At 37.2% G+C, this 23686-nt stretch overlaps 1 protein-coding gene across 2 annotated transcripts in view; it reads left to right on the top strand.

Annotated features, from left to right (window-relative positions):
• ACVR1C (activin A receptor type 1C) overlaps positions 1 to 23686 on the top strand; it is an 86735-nt gene that overhangs the window by 48168 nt on the left and 14881 nt on the right. For both annotated transcript variants that reach the window (XM_079924107.1, XM_079924108.1), the window contains exons 3-4: positions 17865 to 18104; positions 22879 to 23109. In XM_079924107.1, coding sequence (XP_079780233.1) covers positions 17865 to 18104; positions 22879 to 23109 — 471 coding nt within the window. The remainder of the gene's footprint in view (positions 1 to 17864; positions 18105 to 22878; positions 23110 to 23686) is intronic.

The raw sequence follows: 23686 nt of genomic DNA, 5'->3' as shown, positions 1-23686 counted from the left end.
TTTTGTTATTATGTGAGGTTAGGTGGAGTTTTATTTTTTCCACATGTATATGAAGTTGTTCCTAGCATCTTGTGGAAAAATCTATCCTTTCAATTACTTTGACCCTTTGAATTAAAATAAAGTGACCATGTATATGTGGGTATATTTCTGGCCTCTATATATCTATACTTATGTCACTATCAAACTTTCTTGATTATTGTAGCCTTATAGTAAGTATTAAAATCAGGTCGTATGACCCCTCCAACTTTGTTCTTTTTCAAAATTGATTTGGCTATTCTAAGTCCTTTGAATTTCCATTTAAATTTTGGAATTGGTTTGACAATTTTCACAAAAATATGATGATGAAATTTTTATTAGATTGAGTTGAGTATGGATTATTTGGAGAAAATAGTCATGTTAATAATATTAACTCTTTTGATCCATGAACATAGTATGTTTTTCCATTTATTTAGTTTTTCTTCAGTTACTCTTAGTGTATTGTAGCTATCAGAAAACAGGTCTTATACATATTTCCTTGAATTTATCCCTAAGTATTGCATGTTTTTAGATGCTACTATAAATGGTATTTTTAATATATCAATTTCTAAATGTTAACTGCCAGTATATGAAAATAAAATTAATTTTGTATATTGACCTTATATCCTGTAAGCTTGTGAAAATAGCATATTAGTTCTAATAGCTTTTTAAAAAATTCTTTGGCATTTTCTACATACAGAATAATCTGTGAGTACAGACAGTTTTACATCTTCCATTCTGATCTCTATACATTTTATTTCTTTTTCTTGTTTTTTTGCACTGGCTAGGATCACTAATATGATGATGAGTAGGCGTGGTTAAAGATCCTTGCCTTTTTCCTGGTTCTAGGAGGAGTGCACTCACTCTTTTACCATTAAATATGAAGTTTTTTTTGTAGATCCCTGTTATCAACTGAGGAGATTTGCTTTTATTGCTAGTTTTGGGAAAGTCTTTTTTAAAATCATGAATGGATATTAACATTTTTCAAGTATTTTCATGGATTTATTGAGATTATAGCATGACTTTTCTTCTTTAGTCTACTGATATGATGGATTATCTTAATTGGCTTTCAAAGATTACTTATAACAGGGAAGGTATGTATTATCTAGCCAGTTAATTAATATGTCTACAAAAAATGTTATGTGACATTTAATTGATATCAAATTTCTTTACATAAACTAAAAATTTGTTTCTTTTAGTGACATGGGTATGGTAAATTGACATTGAATTGAGTAGGATTGCATATGCAGTCATCTTGTGTTAGGTTGTTCTCTCTGTGAGGCAGCACTGAATGGTTATTAGCTGTGTTTGGAACAGCAGCTGTTGGAGAGGAGTTGGGAACCTCTAGGCTGAGCTGTGATATAGCCAGTGCCAAGAACTCTGCTGTTTTTGTGTCATCAGGTGAGTGTGATTGATATCCCCTGCTCTGCCTAGTAAGAATTTATCAATTTCAAATGTGATCACATGTATATGAAATATATAAAAGCACGCTGAAAAGTAGACAGTGTGATATTTCCACAGTACTTAATCCTCTGCATCACATTCATGGGTAAAATGATAGAAGAAAAGGTTGAGAGGTGACCAGAACAGGTTGGAGAAACTCTGGGACTTCCCTTTTCAGTTTCAGCTGAAAGCTAAGTGGATCCTTCCCTTTTGGCTCTTTCATTCATCACCCCAGATTGTGGTGTCATTTCTGGCTAACTGACTTCATGTAGGTACAGTTACCCACTCTTGTCATGTTTCAGCTGGCTCTTTTCCGTCCGTAAGTCCTGTTTGTGATGATTGGGCTCTTGCTTTGTTTCTTTGTGACAAACTTCCTACCTTGAATACATCTCGTGACTTTTTTCTCCCCCCTTCCTCTCCCTGATGGTGTCCTAGTAACTCAGCAACTGGAGATCTGTAGGCACAAACTCTTGCCCTCCTAAAAATCCTCTTAAGTGTTTGATTCTAATTCTTAAAACTTCAGACCAGTGGCTTTCATACAGCTTTCCATTGTGGCACACAGAAAGAAATACATTTTATATAATTTCCCCCAACCCACATGCACACACATCTGAAACAAGAATTTCACAAAATATTCTTACCCATAAAATGTACAAGGTACTCTGTGCTCTTTCATTAAGTAAAAATGCTGATCAGACCCCATAAGTTGTTTACATATTTACAGTTGAAGAGAGACTGCTTTAGTTGATATTTAAAATGTGGTAATTTTAAATGCAGCAAGGACATTTATTATTTTAATTAACTAGCTCAACAAACTATTAAGAATCTGGTTACTATTTTAATTTACAATGTTTTTCTTTTAAGTGGCCTTTTAAAACCTTCTTACCCATTCATTTATAATACTAAATTGGATTAAAGTTGAATTAATTCAGATCATTGTAAGCAGGATTTGATTTAGATCACATTAAATTTGATCACTTGCCCTTAAAAAAAAGTACTTCCTTGCTTCACATTGCATGTGGGTTTAATTTTCAGGAGTTAATTTTTTTGATAGAAGTAATTTTATAGTTTAGTAGAAATATAACATTAGAAAAATTGCTCGTTTCCCTGAAGCTTATTGTAGTAGATATCTTTGATGTCACTGGAGTGACCTTCCAAGTTCAACTATTATCACAAATATTTAGAGGGCTTTTTTCTAAGTAAACTTGAAAGGTGAAAACCATTTCCAAAAACAGGCATGTATTTGACTAGTGCTTGGAGCTCATGTCTCTACTAATAGTAAATATGTTATTTTCATTATACGAACATACTGAATATTTAAATAATACAATTAATATAGGCTATGCAAATCAGTTAAGCAAGAGAAACATATGTATTTTATGTAGTGTAACCTAATTTCTTATTACTGTTTATTTCTAGACCAGATAAAAATAGCTCTTTTAAACTCCAAAAATATCTGCCCACCTTTCTGGATTCTACTTGTCTTTCCCTGACTCCAGTGACTTTAGATCTAGTACTCTCAGGCTTCAGTACATTTCCTGCACAGTAACTCATGCAGATTGACCACTCACAGCTTCCTCTGAAATTAGGAGAGAAGCCACTTTGGTGGGAAAAATTCACCTCAAAAATAAATGATGTTTTCTTAGCTCTTCAAGAGCATTTCCATTTCAATAAAAAAAGGACTTATTTACCCAAATTAGTGCGTACTTTTGGGGTGGAGGATGGGGAGGGGGATTGTTTTCAGGGTAAACAAACAAATAATAAGTGAAAAAGTTCCATTCTTTTGGAAAATGTTCCAAAAGATGTTTGGGGTGTGTGTCCCTGTAATGGGTTCTGTCTGTGAGCCCTCTAATAAGTTCTCACAGTTTCTTTACTGGTTTTGTGTAAGTTGGGCCTTCTGTATCTATTCTTCAAGCTTCTTAAACTGTTTTCCCTATATTTTCTAATATTTGAGTCTCTGATAATTAATTAATAATATCTACAGCTTCTATGAGTTTGAATCTGCTGACTCATATTCTGGGTGGCTACTTTCCTTGCGTGTTTTTTAATTTTTGATTGTGAGTTCATGTTTTGAGAATCATATCTGGAGGAAACTTTTGATGCCTGTATTTAAAATATGTTCCTCCAGAGGAGATTTATATTAGCTACTGCCAGGTATCTGGAAGTGCTACCAACTCCAACCCATTCAGTGTTTTGATTACGTTTTTTTGGCCAACATATAGCATGAATTCTGGCTCTAAGCCTGCCTATATAGATGCACACTTATGGTGAGGACCTCTCAGAGAGGTTTTTTTTTGCTCTACCCAAAGTCAAGGTTGAGACAGACAAATAGATGAATATACACCCTGTCTCTCTCTGCAGAAATTTTCTATTTTGTTTTATTTTCAATGTAATGCCATTCATATTTGACTGATTTATACCAGGATCTCTGATCTGACCTTTCACAATTTCAGGAACCATGTTTTATTTCCTGATCTTGTTATACAATCTGATAAACTAAGCACTGAACTACCAAGAACTGGCAGATGCCTCCAGGGTAAATGGCAGTCCCAGTGCTCAGATACCTCCTGGGATTTGCATTTTATTTTTGGCTGCTGAGCAATTCATTTATTTTCCTCCCAGGTTAATCATATAATAGAAAAAAGAGTTTTTCATTTATATTTTATTCAGCATTTTTGTGTGTGCTGTACTAAGAAGGGCTCTGTGGACATCTAAAGTGTAACTTGGCAGAAGTGGAAACTCCAGGATGGTTTATTTTTGAAATGATGCTGGCATAATTATCTATCCATCTGGAAGAAAACAGGGCTGTACCACAGTGTCATACCATATACAAAAATAAATTACAGCTTGATTAAATATCTAATTGTGAAACATAAAACAATTTAAATGTCAGAGGAAAATTTAGGAAAAAAAGGGTTTTTATGACTTTACAGTATGGAAGCTGTTTTTAAGTAAGACAGGAAATCCAATTGCTGTAAAAGGAAAAGACAGATATAATTGACTACATGCAAACTAAAATAAAAATGAATAATAAAAGATAACATAAATAAAACCAAGATAATGAAATATGGGATAGAAATATTTGTAGCATATATGACTGGAAAAAAATAACTATTTAAAAGATAAAGAGCCTCTGTGTATGTGTGTGTGTGCATGTGCACATGCCTGTGTACATGGCAAGGGAGAGAGTGGAAAGAGAGAGAAGGAGAGGGGGTGCTAAATGAAAAAATGGGCAAAAAACACACATGGAAATTTTACAGAAGAGAATCTTCAAAGTGGTAAAGTATTGAAAAGATGTTCAACAAAACTAATAGCTGGGGAGATGCAAATTAAAACAACATACTATTATTTTCCACCCACTGGATTGGTAAAAGGTAAAGGAGGATGTTTTCAACTAAAAGTATCAGAAACTTAGATAATATCTTAACTAGTGAGGGAGTTCACAGCCTCAGCATGACAAGAAATCTGGAAGTAGGTTCTTTCTATGATTTGTTAACAAAGAGACTCAACAGTGTCAACAGCCTACTTCCAGTTTTCTTTTTATGTGAATTGGTGAACACCATTATTGTTTAAGACATTATTATCTAACTTTCTGATGCTCTTATCTGGTACATTTTTTTCCTCATGTGTATCTGCTTTTTCTAACAAGGGAAATGTTGGGTTTTGCTATTAACAATTTGAAGATTCAGGGAAGACAAAAGTAAAACATCATGATTTGCTCAGATTGGGTCGTCTAATAGAAACTGCCATGTTTAGCAGAATTATCAAAGGTCTCTTTCCTTTTTGCAAGTTTAAACCAGACGTAAATACATCTCCTTCTAACCTCAGGGAGGAGGCTTGGGTTTATTACTAAGCAGAACAGGGGAAAAAAAGAAATAATGACAAGCAACAACTTTAAAACAAACCAAAAACCTTATTCTTGAGAAGCTGTGGACATAGCATAGCCATCACATGGATTTTAAACCTGAGTTTCCATTGTCTGAGTGGTACTCTCCAGAAGAAAAACTTTTTTAAAGTATACCCAGACTAATAGTGTCCCCAGTTGCCTGCCAGAAGAAAGTTCAAACTCTCTGGAGAAAGGCACTTTAATATTAGGTCTCAAAGAGACACAACAAACACTTTTTCAAGGACATGAGAAGTACATAATGAAGAACAAGGACTCCAAGCTTACAGGGGTTCAGAACAGCATGAGCATGAGCCAATAGAAGAGAGCACAAAGTTTCATATATTGGAATTATCAGACAATAATTATAGAGTAGCTATTCTATGTTTAAAGAAACAAAAGGCAAATTTGAAAACATTTGTTAGAGAATAGGAAATTATAAAACAATGACCTAGCAGATTTGAACAATATTAAAAAAACTTTTTAAAATTAAAGATACAATAACAAAAATTAGAAACTTAATGTATAGGTTTAACAACAATTTGTATAACAACAACTGAAGAGAGAATTAGGGATCTGAAATATGGGTCCGAAGAAACTATTTTGTATTCAGTAATAAAGAAAATACATAATGGAAAATATGGAAGAGAGGGTGACAAATAGAGGAAAGTATAAGAAGGTTTGATATGTGCTTTTACATATACCATGCATAGATTACATTAATAAAAATGTTGACATATTACTAGCAGGCAAAATTAACTTCAATGAAAAAAATTACTAGAGTTAAAAAGTTCACTTTTTAATGATTAAAGTTTCAATTTACCAGGGATTCTTTTTTTTTTTAATTATTTTAAATTTATTTTTGGCTGCATCAGCTCTAGTTGCGGTACTCAGGATCTTCGTTGAGGCACACAGGATCTTTCGTTGTGGTGCGTGGGCTCCTCACTGTGGCACACAGGCTTCTCTCCAGTTATGGCATGCAGGTTTTCTCTTCTCTAGTTGTGGCGCATGGGCTCTGTGGCGCGAGGATTCCAGAGTGTGTGGGCTCTGTAGTTTGCGGCACGCAGGCTCTCTAGTTGAGGTGCGTGAGCTCAGTAGTTGTGGCACGCGGACTTAGTTGTCCCGCAGCACGTGGGATCTTAGTTCCCTCACCAGGGATCAAACCTGTGTCCCCTGCATTGCAAGGCAGATTCTTTACCACTGGACCACCAGGGGAAGTCCCTACCAGGGATTCTTAATAAATTTAAATTTCTGTGTACTTAAGAATATGGTCTCAGACTTTCCTGGTGGCACGGTGGTTAAAAATACACCTGCCAATGCAGGGGACACAGGTTTGATCCCTGGTCCAGGAAGACCGCACATGACGTGGAGCAACTAAGCCTGTGCACCACAGCTACTGAACCTGTGCTCTAGAGCCTGTGAGCCACAACTACTGAGCCCATGCGCCAAACTACTGAAGCCCGCATGATCTAGGGCCCGCGTGCCACAACTACTAAGCCTGCGTGCTGCAACTACTGAAGCCCACGTGCCTAGAGCCCATGCTTTGCAACGAGAGAAGCCACCACGATGAGAAGCCTGCACACCACAAGGAATAGTAGTCCCCACTCGCCGCAACTAGAGAAAGCCCGTGTGTGGCAACGAAGACCCAATGCAGCCAAAAAAAAAAAAGAAAAGAGAAAAGAATATGGCCTCAAAAATAAAGAAAATATTTACAGATCTATAAGGAGAAATAAAGAAGTCCATGATCTCAGAAGGAGATTCACCACTGTCTTGGTAATTGATAGAATAAGTAGATTTTTTTAAAAAACCAGTGAGACTACATAAGGTTGAAACAACATGATTTATGAGCAACCTAATTTTTAGAAAATTATAATGTAAATTGTAATAGTCTTATGATGTATCTGTAAGGAAAATTTCAAAGCCAAGACGTTCTACCACAAAATTCTGCTAAATTTCCAGGAACAGATAACTGTGTAACTGTTACACAAACTCTTCCAAAACATGGACAAAGAAGAAACACTCCTTAACCTATTTTATGCATAACCTTGATATCAAAACCCAACAAAGACAGTATGTAAAAAAGAAATTACAAGCCATTCTCATTTATGAGCATATATGTAAGTATCCCAACTTTAACCTGTAACCATACAGGAAAAGGGATTCTGGGAAGCACAGTACAAGGAGAAATGATTATTTGCCAAATCAGGATAATGATTACCCTGGAGGTTGGGAAAGGATATGATCATGTTGGGTATCTCCGAGTGGGGGAACAGGTAGTGGGTAAGGGGGCTGGTGATCCATGGGGGTTTATAATTATTTTTATGCTCAGTGTATATGTTGTATGCACTTTTCTGTATATTTATTATATTTCACAACAAAAGGAAAACAAAACATCAAGTTTCAAAGTAACTTTTTTTGGCCACACCGCGCAGCACGAGGGATCTTAGCTTCCCGACCAAAGATCAAACCCGCACCCCCTGCATTAGAAACACAGAGTCTTAACAGCTGCACCACCAGGGAACTCCCAAAGTAACTTTTGAGTATGGGTAAATTTATGAAAATTACACATTCTCTTAACATCCGGAGTTGATATCGGAGAGCTAACCGGCTGAGGACATTATTTAATTCTTTCTTTATAAATTTTTATACTGTTTGTTTTGTTGCAAATGTGTTCTTTTTCTAATGAAAAAATCTAATGGCTCAAAGTTTGCTAAGACTATAAATGTTTCAAAGACATCTAGTTTCCTCCAATACCCATTTAGTAGCAGAACCTAGACTTAGCTAGGTGTATGGCTCTCCTACCAACTGACAGTATTTTCAGCTACTCTTACTGGTAGGTGTGGCGTAAGTTGTGGCTAATGAGTTGACTGGCAGTGTTTTGGAGAACTTCTGAGAAGACTCATTTAAAACAGAACTGGCACCTTATATGCCATCCTCCATCATGCTGCCTGGATGTAAAGGATGGAGTTTAGCAGCTGCCTTGGACTACATGATAGGGATGGAAACAAGGGAGATGAAAGGACCCTGACCAAAAACTACATGGAACCAACCTGCTGACATTGTACTATCCATCTTCAAATTTCTTTTACGTGAAAGAGAAAATGAAACTTCTATATAGTTTCCTCTGTCATTAGTAGCTAAATCTAATTCTAATGAACATAGAAACAGCAAAACAAGTCATTGAGAGTTCTACCTGCTTATTGGTTGTACCTGACCCACAGACAGGTTTCATTTGATCTACATAGTTTCTGGGAGAAAAGAGTGAGTTTCTTTATAATGTTAAACATTGAGTCAGTATAAAACTCCAGACATCTGGCTTATCTTGAAAAAATCAGAAGATTTGGCATTCTTGAAGTTGGCTGTAGCAGAAGTGACTGATTTCCTTCCTTGGTTCATTCATTCACTCATTCAATACCTATTGAACTTATAGCCACTGGCCTAGAGTTCCTACTATCAGTAGTTTAGTCTATTTTCTATTTTAATATAATTGAGTTATTCTGTTTAATATAATTTTATGTCTGACTTTCCTTTCTTATTATTAAAACATGTCTTTCCTATGTGAAGGAATCACATTTTGTTGCTTGTTTCTTTCATAGTGGGTTGCATTGTGATTTGTAACAAATGATTTCTGGGGACTCTAGGTGACATCGGAGACATGCTCCGAGAAATAGTGGTGATGTCAAATAGCATCAAGAACATTCTAAAATTGTCTATGAAAGTTCATCGAGGATAAGGTCAGGAAACCTGGGCTAGAGAAGCCTCTTATTTATAGGGTTAATTTTTATAGGAACTGCTATTTGGTTTATGCGTGCACTAATTACCACCCTTCATATGGAAATAGAGTATTCAATAAAAACATTCAAGTTCTGGGTATCTTTGTTCCCATTTTGCTACCAAAACATACAGTGACTGAAAGGGTAAGTGTAATAATAATTTCTGATTTTTCCTTTTGGAGTTCAATACACTATTTTAATACTATTATATTTTTGACTAATTCAAATAATTAGTTTCAATAAAGAAAATACATGCACAACATTAAAATGTGGGTACTTTCCTAATTAACCTCAGTACAATTTTCACCTTCCTGTTCTCAATTGTGTAAAGAAAAAAAGAACAATTTATTATTTATATCAGCTAGGGTAGATGAACAATGCATATTGTTAGGCACATGTCTAAATTAAACTTTAAGGCAAACTGAAGGATTACATTTGAAGGAAGATAAAATGTGAAAACATTAGAATTGAATTTATCAAAATTAATCATTTTAAAGCGTGCTATAATTATAAAAATTTGCAGGCTCAGATAGTGAATATTATTCTTTGGGGAGCTGAAAAGTCTTGCTATCTTAATCCCTTTAAAAAATCCATTGTTGTCTCAATTTTTATGGTTTTCTATTTTAAATGTAAATTTATTGCTCTAGGCAGTGTAAGGTGATATCAACATGCTGAGAAATACTCATGGGACCCCTTGTGGAATTGTTCTGCCACCACATGAACAAATCCATTTGTAGCTCATTCTCTGAGGAGTCCCCACACACCTGACAGGTGTGCCAGACAGGGATTTTTTTTCCCCCATAAGCTGAAAGATGCTATGATTTTTACATTTTGAAAAGTCTATGAAATATAAGCATACAAAAAATCAAACTTGTACTTTATGTTTAATATAGGAAGCATTTCTTGTCTGAAGGAACAAGTACACTGACTTTAATTATGAAATTTTGTTCATAGGAATTAATAGGAAATTGAAAGTAAAATTTATAACCAATTCTAAATTGAGGATTTTACACTATGTAAGCCCTACTCTTCTCAGTTACATAAATACTATTACCTGTTTACTCAAATATTTTTCATGTGATTATCATATACAGGATGTTGAACTGGGTCAAAATATCATTATCTCATGTCATTCTTTTCCAAATGGACAAGCTGCTTTGTGTGAATGTGTTAGCTGAGGGAGAAATTCTATTAGCGTGAACTTTAGGACAGAGAAGTGTAACTTTTCCTTGTCACCAATATTTTTAAGTGCCTTCTTTGAACAACGCCCTCAGCTATGAGATAGGGTGCTTCTTCCAAGGAACTTGCATTTTTCTTAAGTAAAAGTTTGGCTTAAAAAAAAATTAAAATATTCTTTGAGTAATTACTATCTAATTTCTTTATAGATATGTATCATTCAAGAATACACACTACTATATATAAAATAGATAATCAACAAAGACCTACCGTATAGCACACAGAACTCTACTCAATACTCTGTAATAACCTGTATGGGAAAAGAATCTGAAAAAGTATAGATATATGAGTATATATAACTAAATCACTTTGCTGTATACCTGAAACTAACACAACATGGTAAATCAACTCTACTCCAATATAAAATAAAAAATTAAATAAATTAAAAAATGGATATGTGTTTTGATGACAGATTAAGAAACTGATCTCTGGTGCGTGCCCTAAAATTAAGAAAAACTGCGAAGCCGATTTGAACTCTTCCTACATTGTATTAATCTCACCTCTGCTTGAGTCAGAGTTCTTCCTACCCCTTATGCCAAAGATTATACTCTTCAATCTAACATTCTTATTTCCTTAATATATAAAATCATTGTTATTTTTAAATTCAGGTGCTGGTGGACAGAAGAAGATTTGAGGCTTCTCAGTGTTCCTCCCAGAAAACTGGCAGCACAAGGGGAACTAGCTAGGAAATATTTTGATGTGGGGTGCTGTCTGCCTGTTACACATGCATGAACTCAGGCCAGATGTAGACCTTGTATACTAGTAGCCATTTATAGATTGATCACTGAATGACGGAATGGCCCATCAATACCTCATCTGATATGGTTAAAAGGCAGAAGTAATTCTCATGTTATTTCTGTCACTGTCATGGCTCAGTTGAATCTCTAGATTAGAAAATATTCTGCCATTGTTCAGTACTTGAGGTTCATGTTGATCAGAAACAACCTGTTTGACATGATTATTCTCACTCTGTGAAGACGGGGGACCATTTGCTTCCCCCTATAGTGAAGCATGTTGGAGGGATCTAATCAACTTAACTTCTAACTGCATTTTTCTTGGTGACATTTATAAATATAAGGGTCACTGTGAAGAAGTAGGAGGCTAGGACAAGCTCTCGTGGGTGGTGGTGGAGGGCTCCCTGTAATCAGGAGTAAAGAATTACATGGAAATGTTAGACAAATAAAACTGCATTTGTGACTTAACTCCTTGGACCCGTTCTACATCCCATGTGTGTGCTTCACACATGTAAAGTTTTAGTTACATATTCTTTATACTAGACTGATTCATCATGAATGGAACTCTTCATCATGATCTTTTTCTTATCTGCCACATCTCTCGCTCCTACATAAAGTTTTCTCCGTATTTTTACCAGCCAAATTGCTTTGGAATTGTACCCTAGATAGTAGATTTTCAATTCCACAAAGATGTGGACTCTGCTCCACTCTCTGCTCCCCATCCCAGAGAGTTGTTCTCAGTGCAGTAGTATACACACCAATCCATTTGGTTCCAGGTTTTGAACCAATTTAGTAAAGCAACCAATTAGAAATGTATTTTCATTACCATCAGGCAAATGTTTGAGATAATGGTACCCATATTTCTGGGTGCTTTGAAATGGCAGGTAAAGGAGAAGATTTGGGAGATTTCTTGTTGCTTAACATGTCACTCTGTTTTTGACAAAAGAAATCATTCCTGTTGAGCTAATTAGCAAGGTAGCTTTGAATATCTTAGAGGTAATGTATTTCTTTTTTCTGTTTCAGCTGCACTTATTATTTCCACACTTTCCCGCCAGAAACCTTTGAACTAAACAAAAGGCTCTTTAACTGAAGTCAGAGGTCATAGAAGTTTATAGGGTAGGTAGATGGACTGTACATCACCATGTCATTCAGTTGTTCCTAGTGGCATTTCTTCTGGTGCCAGGACAGAAACAGACCTATCAGAAAGCATCTCGAGCTACACTGTCTTTTTGGTTGCTTTATTCTGAGAACATTTCAAAGCCACAAGCTGGAGAAACAAATGCTTCCCTTTTCCTGGGGTGGGCGGGGGGCGGGCGGGTGGTAGGGAGGCAGTTGAAGACTTGATATTTATACGTTCATGGATTCAACCTTGCAATAATAGCATCTTTTCGCTTGGGGAAAACTTTTGATAAAAGGAATAGGAGTGGTTCAATGCTAAATTAGTTTGTGGTTTCTTTAGGGGTGCTTTGGACCCTCTTAAATTTAGGTAGCTACTTGCTGTAGCAACTTTTGGGAAGGAAGCACTAACCTTGAAATGATTCATAAAAATTCACTTTGTCTGGATGAAGACCTCTGTTTTCTTTGCTCAGATTTGTTTTTAAACAGCTGTCCAGCCAGTATATATCTTTTCAGTCACTATATCCTCATTTTCTGTACATCGCTCCATTGTAATATATCAGTTTCTAGTCGGTTGAATGCCATTCAAATACAGTGAAGAAATATACCTTTAAGTTGAACACAAATATACTACAGAATTTTTGTGTTATTTGAAGGCACCGATCAAGTCCACATCTCTCCTCAGTTCTAAGGCATCTCCTCCTATTAGCATATACTAAAGAAATACAAATTAATTAATATGAAGGTCATATAAATCTCATAAACATCAATAATTTTTCATACTTTTAATAAAGAAAGAGAAAAGGTCAGCAGGGGAAGAAACATGGAGATCATGCCCACATTTTCTCATCTTTTTCTTTTCATCTTGAGAAGTTTGCCTCCCTAAAGCCAGAAATAGGAGGTGGCGAGGAGGTAACAGGAACTGTCCTGGGAGAAGCTGAGGCATCTAAACTGGTTCTGAACTTTATTTGGGCAGGAGTAACCACCACTGCTTTCACAATCACCAGTTCCACTCCTGTCTCTAGGGAAAGCTGCAAAGTCACAAAAATAGTTTTAAAAAATTTCTCCTTTCTTTCCTTTTTTCTTCCTTCCTTCCTCCCTCCTTCCTTCCTCTCCCTTTTTTTGTTCTTACCTTCTTACAATCTTTTGCCTTTTGTATGATTCCCTCCAGCTGCCCAGAATCTTCCACCTCATACATTCCCTTCTTCCTGGCTTGTTAATACCTCCTTCCCCTGCGCCATCTTGGTTTAATGGACTGCAGAACTTCTATAGGGGAGACTCTCATCCATGTGGGCTAGTGTTTGTCTCTTTTTTCCCAACCTCTTCTATTTCATTTACTAGAGAGTGAAATAACTAGAGTTAGCAATGCAGCACTCCCAGACCTCACTTTTGGGATTAACGTATGCCACCATGGAGCTGCTTATTCCATGGAGATACCACCTCAGTTGACATGGTCTCAAAATTTGGAAATTATCAAATAATAAAAGTTCTCCTGGGACTTCCCTGGCAGTGCAGTGGTTAAGAATCCGCCTGCCAATGTAGGGGACATGGGTTTGATCCCTGGTCCAGGAAGATCCCACATGCCACAGAGCAACTAAGCCCGTGCACCACAACTAGTAAGCCTGTGCTCTAGAGCCTGCGAGCCACAACTACTGAGCACACATGCTGCAACTACTGAAACCCGCATGCCTAGAGCCCTGCTCTGCAACAAGAGTAGCTACTGCAATGAGAAGCCCATGCACCACAATTAAGAGTAGCCCCTGCTTGCTGCAACTAGAGAAAACCTGTGCACAGCAATGAAGACCCAATGCAGACAAAAAAATAAAAATAAATAAAATTATAGAAATGGAAAAAATATTTAAAAAAGCAAAAAACAAAGAAAAGAGTTTTCCTATGATCAAGAATGTAAAAGCTGGGGCTTCCCTGGTGGCGCAGTGGTTGAGAGTCCGCCTGCCGATGCAGGGGACACGAGTTCGTGCCCCGGTCCGGGAAGATCCCACATGCTGCGGAGCGGCTAGGCCCGTGAGCCATGGCTGCTGAGCCTGCGCATCCGGAGCCTGTGCTCCACAATGGGAGAGGCCACAACGGTGAGAGGCCCGTATACCGCAAAAACAAAAACAAACAAAACAAAAAAGAATGTAAAATCTGTTGGGAAAATTAATATTTTCATCTGAGATAACTTATTAAAATGTATTCTTAACTGCACTACTGTCTTTTTCTACCATGACTTATTGGGTGTAGACCACAGTTTTCTTCATTTGTCTCCTGTAGAGATTACAATCAACATTTGGTTTAGAAGATAGTTTTACAAATGTTTGCCTTAAAAATTGCTCAGTGCTTAAGGAGCTCTTTCTGGATGGTGTTGCTAGCCTTTTTCTAGCCGAGTCATCTTTTTTTTCTTACTAACTCGTTTCAGTAAATTGTTCACAAAAGTAGAAACATTGCCCATCTGTAATAAACATCCCTGAGAGCAGTAGCCATCACCAGAGCTGTGCACTTTTATAGATATTATTCTATTTTGTCTTGCTGACCTTTCGCCTCTTTATTGGTTGCCATAGTGATGATCTGAGCTCTGCTTAATAGAGCTTTACTAAAATGAAGACAATCAATAAACTTTTTAACAGTAATGTTTATACTGATAGTTCCTAATAACATGTATCAAAATAAAATTTAGCCATATAAATATATCCAATAGTGGAGTTTTATTTTTAAAAACATGTTTAGGTACATGTTTATGTAAGTTGCAAATGGTTAAGTACATTCTGTGGCTTTCTTAGAAAAGGTATTCCTGGAATACCTTTGTGAGGACATAAAAATATGGATGCAACTTGAAATGTAGATTTGAAAGATTATTATGAAGTGGATTATAAAACTTTTTTATAACAGCAAACTTCAGAAGTGCAACTTCCATGGTTAATGATTTCTCATTCAAAGTCAAGTCTGAGATCTCTTGTAGCACCTTGTCCTAAGAACACTCAAGGCCAAGCTGTCCGCATATGCACCTGTACAACTTCTAATGATTTCAGAGGAATCCTGCAACACTCAGGAGAAGGAAAGTTGGTGATCTGCCAAAATTCACCTGGCAAAGTAGAAGAGCATGAAATATGTTTGTTTCCAAAGTTCACTTAACAGTTTTAAATATTTTACTCATTGGTAGTAGATAGACTACTATTTTTAGGCTTATAGTGAAACTTTTATGAACACATCTTTGAGGAATTTGATTCTTTTTCCTTTAGAATTAAATAATATTTGTTTTCAAATTATGTTCACATATTCTGGTTAACATGTTGTAAGTAAAATTCAAGTACATTTAGTATAATAAGCTCTCCTGGGTTGTCATTACCAAGAAGGAAGTCTGACTTAATTCCTCCTCTCATTAAGAACTAGCATATGTTTTTTGGAAGAAATTAGATAATAAATAAGTGAATCTATGATGTACCAGGTGGTGATAAGATCCAGGAAGTTAAATAAAACAGGACAAGGGTATAGAGAGTAAACGGGGAGTGAGAAGGAAGTACTATTTTAGATAGAGTTGTCAGCCAAAACCATCATCTCTGCCTGCATTATTGCATCAGGCTTCTAATTGGGTTGTAGGTATTTTCCAGGTAAACATCCTCGCCACAAACATTTTTGCAGCAAGCAGTTTTTGCCATATAACTAATTGGCCGTAAGGTAATTTTGCCATGAAAGATGAAATAACTGGTTGACAGTTTGGTTTCATTTCTCCATTGATGGAGTACTCCTGTTTTTATATTAGAGAAATCTTAGCCCTCATAATGGTCTCTACAGTGATGAGTAGATGTGGTGATCTTAAAATACTGGATGATAACAATTATATCAACTTGATAGAAAAGACAGTAATAAATTACTGGAAGTGTGAAATAAGAGAATGTAAAGCCAGATTGCATACGATACTAGAAAATGATAACATATTGGTTTGCAAATCCTCCGGTGATTTGAAGGTGCAGAGTTGAACCCACATTTCCCATGCAACTTTGGAATGTCTATCAGTAGACGTGTGACAGTTTGCCAAGAACAAACAACAGCATAGAGGTTTTCGTGAAGCAATACAAAGCTCAGTTACAAGTATGCATCCGGGCATTTGGAAACTGATACCTCTCTTAATTAAGGAAGAAATTTTAGCGAAAAGGTGTGATGCTGAATGAGGAGACGAATCAACAAGCAAAAACAAAAGATAAAATACTATGAACGAAAGACTTGGAAGACAAGTACTTAGGTACAACTCATTAACTAAAATTAGTTATTTATGCAGTATCACCATGAATCTCTTACACATTTTACATGTATTCAAATATTTTGTATTTCACTATAAAGTCTTTTAAATTTTGTTATTCATTTTTCATTGTTTCCTTTTTTTTTTTTTTTTTTTTTTTTTTTTGCGGTACGCGGGCCTCTCACTGTTGTGGCCTCTCCCGTTGTGGAGCAACAGGCTCCGGACGCGCAGCCTCAGCGGCCATGGCTCACGGGCCCAGCCGCTCTGAGGCATATGGGATCTTCCCGGACCGGGGCACGAACCCGTGTCCCCTGCATCGGCAGGCAGACTCTCAACCATTGCGCCACCAGGGAAGCCCCATTGTTTCCTTTTTAATGTCACTTTTATTTTTTGTTATTTTATCTTTTACAGCAGAATTGCCTTATGGCCAAGTAGTTATTCAGCAAAAATGTTTGTGGCAAAAATGCTTACCATGAAAATACCAGATACATTGTAATTGGTTTCTTAGCTTTTACTTTGTGCCCCTAGTGTCTGTTCACACAGTGGTCACTCAAGATATGTTAGATCCTATCTTCTGTCTGTTCAGAACCCTGTGCCAGCTTCCACTTGGAATACAATTCACAGTCCTTTTAGCCTTCAAGACCCCACATGATCTTTTTCTTTTTGACCTCCCTGACCCCATTTCCTTCTACCTTTCTCCTCATTTACTGCACTTGAGGCAAAGATTGTTCCTGAACACTCCAAGTAGGTCTCCACCTCAGGGCACCTTGCACTTGCTTTCCTTCTGCTGGCAACATGCTTCCCTGAGATACTTCTCTTGTAGCTCCCTGCCCCCTCCTCAGAGTGGCCTTCTGTGACCAGTCTCTCTAAAGTAGTGTCCCACCATCACTTTGTCTCTTTGTTCTGTTTTCTTTTTCTTCATAGCACTTATGATTTCTTGCTTTTGTATTACATACCCATCTGTGGTTGTATGAGAACATAAGCACCACAGAGCAAGGATTTGGGCTCTCTCACTCACTGCTATATTTCCATCACCTGGAATAGTGGCAGCATATTGCAAGAGCTCAGTAATTATTTGAGGCTAAAAGAACGAATGTGCCTTAAGGATGGATTGCTGAAAAATGGGGAGAAAATAGTAATAAAATGTCAAATGGTTTGGAGGTTTTAAAAAGGATCGCAGGTGCTAGTGCTTTCCATGATCCTAATTCTATCTTCCATTGTCACCTAGCAGAACGGAACTGCAACTGCATCCTCACCTCAACTTCCTTTCCCCACCTTTGCTTTTATCATAGAGTCTTCACCAACTAACATGAGTGCATACTGTGTAGCTGCACATTATAGATGTAAAATTTTGGTGATCGCATTTCCAATTTCTAAAATACTTAACGTGAGTTAACATATGGTCATGTTCTTTCTTTTTTTGATTACAGCATCACCAAATGCCCCAAAACTCGGACCCATGGAGCTGACCATTATTATTACTGTGCCAGTTTGCCTCCTGTCCATAGCTTCACTGCTGACAGTATGGGCATGCCAAGGTCGACTGTGCACCTACAGAAAGAAAAAGAGACCAAACGTGGAGGAGCCCCTTTCTGAGTGCAATCTGGTCAATGCTGGGAAAACTCTAAAAGATCTGATTTACGATGTGACTGCCTCTGGCTCTGGCTCTGGTATGTGCCTATTGTTCATTTTTCAATAAGAAAAACTCTACTTAAAACTAACACCCATTTTAACAAGAAAGGGCCCAAATATTCTTAATTCCATTGTTTAAAATGCTTGATATGGTACATTCTGGCATGGAAACTCCTTTCAGGATTTGATGAAGAATAAAAACTGTCCTGGCCTAAAGAATGAAGTCTTATCAATTGCTTTTTGTGCCTTTAGGTGTTCAGATTCTCATTTCCACATGCCTTCAGAATTTATTTCTGAAGCCAGAAAGAGTTTTTTTTCTCTGCGCTCTGCCACATTATGGTTAGTAATAATCATGGTTGCCGTCTTGGTCACGTTTCATGGGCACAAAATAGTTACGGGGCTTAAGCAGTTGAGTTCTGGGGAAAACATATTAGTTATGCAAAGTAGCGTTCTTTGCTTGTGATTATAAAGGTCTTTGGAATCGGTCCCCCGGGATCAAGAATGTGGTCTTAAAGCATAGAAACGGAAGATGAAAGGGAGCAGCACAGCATTCCTGGGCTGGCTTGTGCTCCTAAGGTTATATGACAACTCTTTCCCTCTTTAATGGAATTTCAGAACCCCTGATGAAGCAGTTCAAAATACCAGGCTGTATTATGGCTTAAATGAGCCTTTCTCATAGCACAAAGCAGCTGAGGGCCTTTTGTGTTTCCGGTGACAGAAGAGTGTTGACCCCCGACCCACATCCCGTAATAACAAACTCCCTAAAATGGCAGGGGACTCCCAACTTTCATGTATAATTCCAGAAATCCTGTCAGCATGTGGTGTTGCAGAAACATGAACGAGGGTAAGCCTAATTGAGTCATTTCAGGCACCCCTGCATCCCATCTTGCTTTGGAAAGATCATTAAGGATGATTACCCCAAACAGATTTTGAGGAACTCCCTTGCCCATGGCCTTTCGGAGTGTCCAGGCAGGCATAATTAGCAAGGGCAGGTGACAGAGGGTTGGTAGCATCTATGTGGGCATCCATATTTAGCAAGAAGCAGCTTTGGACTCAGAAGTATTTATCAGAAAAGAGAGGCCTAGGGCTTCCCTGGTGGCGCAGTGGTTGAGAGTCCACCTGCCAATGCAGGGGACATGGGTTCGTGCCCCGGTCCAGGAAGATTCCACGTGCCACGGAGCGGCTGGGCCCATGAACCATGGCCGCTGAGCCTGCGCGTCCGGAGCCTGTGCTCCGCAACGGGAGAGGCCACAACAGGGAGAGGCCACAACAGTGAGAGACCCGCGTACCACAAAAAAAAAAGAAAAAAAGAAAAGAAAAGAGAGGCCTAATTATGTCATCCAGAAAGCCCAGATAGTTGGCTGCTTCTGGGGGCAAGATCGCTTGCTCACTGACCAAAGCCTCAATGTTTACAACATCACTGCACAAATCAGGCGGCATGTTTTCAAAGGAGGAATACTGGAAAGAGTATCTCCAAACTGCGAAGTTTATAAAACTGAAATCCAGATTAAATTGTTGGATAGAAAGTTGACATTTTTTCTTTAAAAGTAAAACTTACTAGGATTTAATACTCTTTCCTTCCTTGAGTGTTACCTTTTGGGGGCCACTGCTCCCTAACTTCCTGAGCCCTGGCAACGTTCTAGGCTCAGAATATAGGCACAGAAAGCTCTGGTTTGTGCCAAATTCCTTGAAACCTTATACAATTTATTAAAAGGTTCAAGTGATTAAATAACCATCTATTTAATCCCCACCAAACCTTTCAGTTCGTATGAAGAGGTAAGGCAGAAATATGTGTTTTGGAGCTACTTCTTGACTATACTTAAGATTGACCAAGGATTTCCCTTTCAAATAAAAGTAATGAAGATTTTATAACTGGAGACTGGATATTTAGTTTAAGAAAGTGGTTGTGAGCCAGGGCATAAAATCAAAAATTAACGTTAAGTTTTTTGGTATTTTTGTGTATCTTGAAACCTAAATCTGGACTTATTGACTGCTGGACCCTTTCCTCTTTAGATTATTCTAAGTTCTCTCTTAAAAGAGAGCCGTGAATATACCCAAGCATGGATGATTTCTTTAATGATCAACTTAAAATAGTTCTAGGCACTTTTCTCCAAAGCCAGCTGCATATGTTTGCCAGTGACCACTGGCTAACAGTAATGGATGGCCATACTGCCTTTGATCATCAGGGAGAACGGGTCCATGTGTAGCAAGGCTTCTGTCACAAAAGCTCACCCATAGGAAGGAAATCAGTTCTGCTTCTCCTCTGCTTCTCTTCCCTGGACAGCGACCTTAAGCAAGAAGCAGCTTTGTCAGATGTTGAGAGACAAAAATTATGAAGCATATCCCGACCTGGTCAGGGACAGATTTCGAAGAGATATAATGTTCGCAAGAGAGGAAAATGGACTGGTGTTTGACGGGATGGTCTTTGAGAGATCATGGTGTCTCAGGTGGCTTCTAAGAGGCTTGGTAGGTTTCTGCTTTCCTGTCGTGATATAACACTACTGAAGGATGGTGACATTTCCATAAGTCAGGCATCAGCTTCTACAGCCCCTGGTAAAAAAGAGTAACATAGCAGGGAGAGCCAAAGTCCATGTGTCTTCAAAGGAAATCTCTAAGTGTGTAACACAAAAATTACTCAGATTATTTTTGGTGGTTGCTTTGAAAGATGCTGAAGCAATTTTCATTGTTTTACCTCCTCAACTTAATTGCTGTGCTGAGTACCATAGATGAAATCCTTCTTTGTCCCTGGTCTGAGGCATTGATTATGTGCCTGATCCATTTGCAGTTTGAAAACATTGGCTTATCTAGTTCTCTAGCCAATTGTTGTTGTTGTATTGTTGGTATTGTTGTCGTTGTCATTGTTGTTGTGACTGGTCGTGGTGATGCTTTTGTGAGTTTGTGTGTGTGCAAGACGAGGGGAGGGAAGAGAGAGAGATTGAAATTGTACTTTGGCTTAATAATTGTTAGTACAACTTTCATTGTGTGGCAAGTAGTGAAACTGACTACGGCTTACAAAAATATCCTGGATAGTTTGCTGCTAGAAATCTTTCCAGCTGGGGAGGACTGTAGTCATATCCACTGAATGGTGAGAGCATAAGAATTTGGATTGAAAAACAGTGTTTTAGTTGTAGGTCTGACTTCCACTTATTCCTGGGCAAGTTTTTGACTACCACACAGCCCCAATTTTCTCATCTCTAAATGATAAAGTTGAACCAGATGATCTCAGAAGAACTTTCTGGCTGTGAGGCTTTGTGACTAATTGTTGAGATCCATAATAGCAAATTTATAGTCTGTGCTTATTTAGTCATGGTGGGTGGTTCTCATGCACATGAGAACATCTGAATAAACTGGCTCATTTCAGGAGTAGAGGTCGAAGCCTACAGGAGCTTACAGGGTTGTTGCTATAAGGGTTTCCCAGCCATCTGAGTACAATGACAACTAAACATGACTTTCCCAAATAAATTATACTGTGACCTCTTTAGCTATTTTCCTTCTAATTATAAGAGTAATAAATATTTATGGACTATTGTGGACATTAAGCAAATGTAAAGAATTAGAAAGGAGAATATCACAATTTGCTTCACCCTGATTCCACTAAATAGAAATACCCATCATAGCATTTAGCATATATTCTTTTCAGTCTTTTTCCCGTGAATATTTTCAATAGCTAGATACACTTATCTAGATGGATAGAATTTGCTATGCTATTTGTCTTTAACAAAAGTATTTTTTCACTTAACAAGGTATGGTTTTTATTATAGCAGAAGTACTTTCCTATGTCATTAAGAAATAACTCTTCATAAACAGCATCATTATTTTTGGCTCTAAGTAATCCATCCTTAGACATAATGTTAAGGGCAAGCCATTATTGAGCATGTAATAGGCCAGATACTGTGCTAGGTGCTTAACATGCTTATTAATTCTCAAAGTATCCCTATGATATAGGTAATATTATTGCCCACAGGTTTTCAGGCAAGGAAGCTCAAGCTCAGAGAAGTTCAATAATTTGCCCATGATTACCATGTGGCACAGATGAAATCTGAACCCAAGCCTTTCTTATCTGTGGTCTCAACCTCTGCACTGTACTTAACAATTTTTCCATTATCAGACACTTTTCCTTACTTTTTCTATAAGTAATAATATATTAAATATCTTGACATAAATTTTTCTGCATTTTTCATTAAATCTTTAGAATAGAATTCTAGAGGTAAAGCTATTGGTTCAAAAGAACCTAAACATTTTACATACATTCAGAATATATTTTCTTTGACTTTCTTTTATTCCACAGAAAATATCCATTTGATATTTTCTATGACTGTACCTTGCTTTCAGTGTAACATGATTGCCTCACTTCATCATTGAATTCGATTCTTCACTTTCCAATTTTAACTTGGTTTTTAAAAAAATTCATAAAGCATTCTCTGTTGTACTAGGAATCATATTTTATTTTAGAGGCTGAAAACTTATGCTTTTTAACCTTTGTGTATTTAGCAAACTGACTGGCTTCAATGTGCAAATCAGAGAGATTTGCAACAATTTTGGAAAATTAGATATCTGCAGTGGCAGGCTATATTCAAGAAATTTTTATTTGTTAATATGAGGAGAGAAATCATAGTAAGAATTTGGAGTGCTTTTTGAGCATGCTTTGACTAAATTAAAGTTTGGTATAATGGTGCTTATTTCTTCGAAATCAGTAAAATTACTAAAGTGGTTAAATGTTTGCTTTTTTATGTGAAAATAATGGTCATCACGACAGTTATTTTCTGGCAATTACTTGTTTTTAATCATCGATTTCATCTTTTCTTTGGTTAGGTCTGCCTCTGTTGGTTCAAAGAACAATTGCAAGGACGATTGTACTTCAGGAAATAGTAGGAAAAGGTAGATTTGGTGAGGTCTGGCACGGAAGATGGTGCGGGGAAGATGTGGCTGTGAAAATATTCTCCTCTAGAGATGAAAGATCTTGGTTTCGAGAGGCAGAAATTTATCAGACCGTTATGCTGAGACATGAAAACATCCTTGGTTTCATTGCTGCTGACAACAAAGGTATTTTCAATCTAATTGGGTCCAGCAAATAAGATATTATGTCTACTATCAGAGGAGAATAAATAATCTCTTTGTTTTAATAAAATCTACGTAAAATCTGATTTCTTTTTTGAGGAAAGAAAATGCTTTCCTCTTCTCCACAGATAAATGTGCAATAAATGTAAAATAAAGCAGGGCAGACGAGTGATATGAAGTCATGATGACGCTATAGCCAGCTTGATACTTAAAATATTTGATGACTGGTCTGGCACAGGAGCTAACCAACCGGAACAGAAGCTTCAACTGGAACAGAGCTTTGGGAGAACCCTGCCATGCTAGGTTTTATCCCTTTAGTTGCTGGGTCATAAAAAGATCTGGAGGCATCTTGAGGGTTCAGGATTGCTTTGGGTGTCTAGGGCAAAGGAATACCATTGGAAGTTTTGAATAGCAGCTGTTAATTAAACAGGACAGAAATATTTCAATATTTTGATAACTGGTACAAAGATACCAATGAATGATAGTTGAATATTCATCTTTGTTAGGACTATACTTTCATCTGTACAGCAGACCTCAACTCCAGGACTCTAGTTTTCTATGA

Source organism: Stenella coeruleoalba, assembly GCF_951394435.1.
Source record: "Stenella coeruleoalba genome assembly, chromosome: 6".
NCBI lineage: Eukaryota > Metazoa > Chordata > Mammalia > Artiodactyla > Delphinidae > Stenella > Stenella coeruleoalba.
Note: the sequence above shows the minus strand (reverse complement) of the source record. Positions and strands in the feature narration are given on the sequence as shown.